We start from the raw sequence: 4,211 nt of genomic DNA on the forward strand, positions 1-4,211 counted from the left end.
CCCCATAGTGATGGTCTCATTAGTGCCCACTGTCACTGGCCCCATAGAGGTTGATGAGTTGACGACACTCAAGGCTTCAGAGGTACTTGGGGTCTTGATATGTGGGGTAGATGCCAACATCGTTGTGTTCTGCAGACTTACTGAGCTCACCACCTGGGCCCAGAAGCCTCCAATGAGGAGGAGAAGCAAAGCCATCTCCAGAGCGACAGACGACAGGTGACAGGCGGGAGCAGGAGCTGGGACCTGAATGTAGGGAAGTTACAGAAGAACACACAGGGGTTGGGGAGGGAAACCTGGCTGCCTCCCTCCTTCTGCCCACTTCCCTGCCAACTGCCAAGCCCAACTTGTGGTTTAACGTTTTTTTTTTTTTCCTTTCTTGCTTTCACTATTATCAGAGACAACAAGGGAACAGATGGCGCCGGTGGTCCCCACCCTGGCCTTGGCAGCTCAGACTCCAGAGCAGCCATGTCCTCCTGGCCTTCACCCATTGTTCCAGCCGGTGGCTCTTGACCCCCTTTTCCCATCACCCTATTTGTGTTTCCAAACTATAGGTACATTTCTTCATCCTCTAAGCAACTCCTCCCCCACACCCACCTAGATCGTATCATCTTACCAGCTTAATGGTTAAGGCACAGAGCCAGGGTGAGTACCTCCAGTTCTTTCTGAGGCTTGGTCAGGACTGGGGCAGAACAGCCCCAGGGGGAAAGGAAGTGGGTCTTGGCTCCACCCACCCCACCCCTGCATCCTGCCCCACCCATTCCTACTCCCACAGTTGCTTGGGGGGACCCAAAAGGGTTCAATGGAGGCATGAAGGGGTGCTGGGGTCCAGAATGGGAATCTTAGGTTTTCACTGGAGTCTAGAATGTCTAAGGGTCAGAGAAGGGTGATGGGGACCAGGGGGTGGAATGGAAGATATGGAGGGGAGAGAGCAGTTGCCTTTCCATCCGTTGTCCCTCAAGCTGCTTGGCCAGAACCTGAGACAGTGGGTACACTTCCTGCCGAAGAGCTCCCAGGAAGTAGCAGGGACAGAGGAAGCCTCTGCTCAGGGTCCTGGAAGATTTTTCAGGCTGCTAAACCCTGCCAGAGCCACAAGGAATTGAGGTGACTCTTGTGGTCTCCAGTTTAAGCTATTAAACATATAACATATAAACATATAACACTGCATATGCTGTGGTCTTATGGAACTAGGAGGGCTGGAGAGATGGCTGAGAGATTTGGAGCCCTAGAAGGAGACCAGTTCAGTTACAGCTTGGTGGCTCACGACCACCTGTAATCCAGGTCCTCCAAAGGCACCAGTGCACATAGGTACAGATAGGCACTCATATACAAATATGAAAATAAATTAAGATTTACTTAACGGCCATTCATGGTGGAACACACTTTTAATCCCAGGACTCAGGAGGCAGAGGCACGAGGATCAGCGTGAGTTCAAGGCCAGCCTGGTCTATAGAGTGAGTTTCAGAACAGTCAGGACTACAGAAAAACCCTGTTCCAAAAGAAAATAAATAAAAAATATTTATTTAAAAAAAAAGAAAACTTCTAGAAAGACCTCTATTTAAAAAATTAACCATACTGGGCAGTGATGGTGCATGCCTTTAATCCCAGCACTTGGGAGGCAGAGGCAGGCGGATTTCTGAGTTCGAGGCCGGCCTGGTCTACAGAGTGAGTTCCAGGACAGCCAGGGCTATACAGAGAAACCCTGTCTCAAAAAATAATAATAATAAATTAAAAATAAAAATAAAAATTAACCATGGGCTGGAGAGATGTCTCAGTGGTTAGGAGTACTGGCTGCGCATTCCAGAGGTTCTGAGTAAAATTCCCAGCTACCACATGGTGACTCACAACCATCTGTAATGGGATCCAATGCCCTCTTCTGGTGTGTCTGAAGACAGCTACAGTGTACTCATTAAATAAATAGATAGATAGATAGACAGATAGATAGATAGATCTTTAAGAAAGAAAGTAACCAAAAGTCTTCAACTAAGTGAGAACTAGGGTCTGGGATCATTTTTTGCAGCTTGATCCCGGGGCTTTGGTGTTACATAAGTCATCTACACTGAGCCCATCCCGCCTTGAATAAGATCTTCGCACTCTTTCTTTAAACGACTTGTCACCTGTTAGAAAATGGATTCTTATGGTATGTGTCTGTTTCAGAGCCTTTCCTTTTAAAAATTCATAACTGGCTTTTATTCGTAAAAACAGTTCTGTGAATGATTAAAAAAAAAAAAAGAAAACCAGGGCGACTCTCCTTTGAGGGGCCCACACCCACACTCTCAGGTGTGTCTTTATTTCTGAACATCTTTCTCTCTCTTAACCCTAGATCTTACAGATCTACATTTGTAAATCTCCAAAACAGGAAAGAATTTTAAAGTATCTATATCTTAAAATCTCTCAATAAGCCCGAATTAGATAACAATAACAAAAGGACTAAAACAAGTCTGTGGTAGAGTCTGGAAGTGTGCTATAGTCATTCAGTACAGTGTAGAATGAATACAATGAGAATTAGCAGGAGACTCCAGGTCAGGAACAGGCTCTGCTCACAGGACAGCAGGCAGTACAAGCATTCATTTGCATGGATATTCTCTACTTAAGAGTCCTGAGAGACAAAAAATGGCCCAGATTTCCATCCTGTGCATAGTAGGTCCACCCAGGAATACCAGGGTTGGGGCACAAATAAGCAAGCTACTCTGTGTCCCTTTAGGAAAGTACACCTTGCTCACTGTAACCCATGCTAGAAACGGCTTAGAGGACAGAGATTGGGGCCTTGCATCTTAGACATACCCAGCAAGCATACTCAGGGCTGCTTGGGCCCCCGGGTTGCCTCTCCCAACAGTCAACAGAGAGGCTCACATAAAAAGAAAGGTTACCTAGAGCAATCAGGCACAGCGGTACATGCTGTGGTCTTAGCCCTATGGAGGCTGAAATTTTAAAAATAAAAATAAAAACTTCAAGCCTAGCAGCACACACTTTTAATCCCAGCACTTGGGAGTCAGAGGCAGATGGATCTCTGTGAGTGCTAAACCAGCCTGGTCTACAGAATGAGACCCAGGAAAGCCTGGGCTACACAGAGAAACCCTATCTTGATAAAAACAACAGCAGATAAAACTCCTGTCCTCATGGCTGTGTGTGCAGGTTCTGCATCCGACTGGGCACTTTTGTCACCAATGTTAGTTCAGTGTATACTACTGGGGATACATCTCATGTCTACTGTGTAACTGCCTGATAGTTCATAGCTTGCAGAAATGGTCTTGGTTTTCCTTCTTTCCTATTTTTATGTTCTGTATTTTGGGACATTTGTTTGTTTGTTTGTTTGTTTTTTAGATAAGGTTTGTGTATCCCAGGCTCAATCTGTATCTGAGGATAACCTGATTCTCCTGCCTCTGGCATTTTGGAGGTGGTGTCACCTACCCCAGTTTATGTGATGCTGGGGATCGAACCTAGGGCTTCTCAGCCAGCTGAGCTATATCCCCAGCCCAGCCCTGATTATTTTTCTGTGATTATATTGTTTTTTAAAATATGTCTGGGTGTCCTGCTGGCATGAATGACTCTGTGCTGTGTGCATGTGGTGCTGAAAGAGGCCAGAAGAGGGCATCAGATGCCCCTGGGACTATATATAGATGTTTGTGGTGGGATTAAACCTTGGTCCTCCAGAAGAGCAGCCAGTGCTCTTAACCACAGGGACATCTCTCCAGCTATGTGTTGTTTTAACAAGAAGGACCAGGGATGATGGAAGACAACTATAATCCTTCCATGGGGGGAGGGGGAGAGGCCGGGGAATCAAGCATTCTAAACACTCTTGACTACATAGTAAACACACTTGACTACATAGTAGCTTCAAGGCCACTGTGTGATGTATGAGACCCTGCCTTAAAAAGAAGAGAGAGAATGGCTGGTGAGGGGTGGAGGTGGGGCAAAGGAAAAACAGGGGGCAATAGGGGTGGGGGTGGGAGAGAGTGGGTGGGGCAAGGTGTGGGGGAGCATGGTGGGGCAGCCAGAGATGGGGGAGGGGAAGGAGGAAAGGAGGGAGAGAATGGAGTGAAGAATGGAGGAAAGGAAAGAAGAGGAAGAATGGAGGTAAGGGAAGATGGGGGAAACAGCACCCCACTGTTGGGTGTGGGTTTCTTTTACCACTAGAAACAGAAAAGCAGCCTAGCAGTGGTGGCGCATGCCTTTAATCCCAGCACTTGGGAGGCAGAGGCAGGCGGATTTCT

At 46.9% G+C, this 4,211-nt stretch overlaps 1 protein-coding gene across 2 annotated transcripts in view; it reads right to left on the bottom strand.

The window, feature by feature from the left end:
• Positions 1-4,211, bottom strand: part of Spn (sialophorin) — a 12,721-nt gene that overhangs the window by 3,616 nt on the left and 4,894 nt on the right. Inside the window, exons 1-2 of one of the 2 annotated variants that reach the window (XM_028775172.1) lie at positions 614-667; positions 48-243 (exon numbers count right to left, since the gene is read on the bottom strand). In XM_028775172.1, coding sequence (XP_028631005.1) covers positions 48-195 — 148 coding nt within the window. In that variant the 5' untranslated portion in view covers positions 196-243; positions 614-667. Of the gene's footprint in view, positions 1-47; positions 244-613; positions 668-4,211 lie in introns of those variants that run through there. The other variant, XM_028775173.1, reaches the window with a different exon arrangement.

Source organism: Grammomys surdaster, unplaced genomic scaffold (genome assembly GCF_004785775.1).
Source record: "Grammomys surdaster isolate TR1022 unplaced genomic scaffold, NIH_TR_1.0 253, whole genome shotgun sequence".
NCBI classification, from domain to species: domain Eukaryota; kingdom Metazoa; phylum Chordata; class Mammalia; order Rodentia; family Muridae; genus Grammomys; species Grammomys surdaster.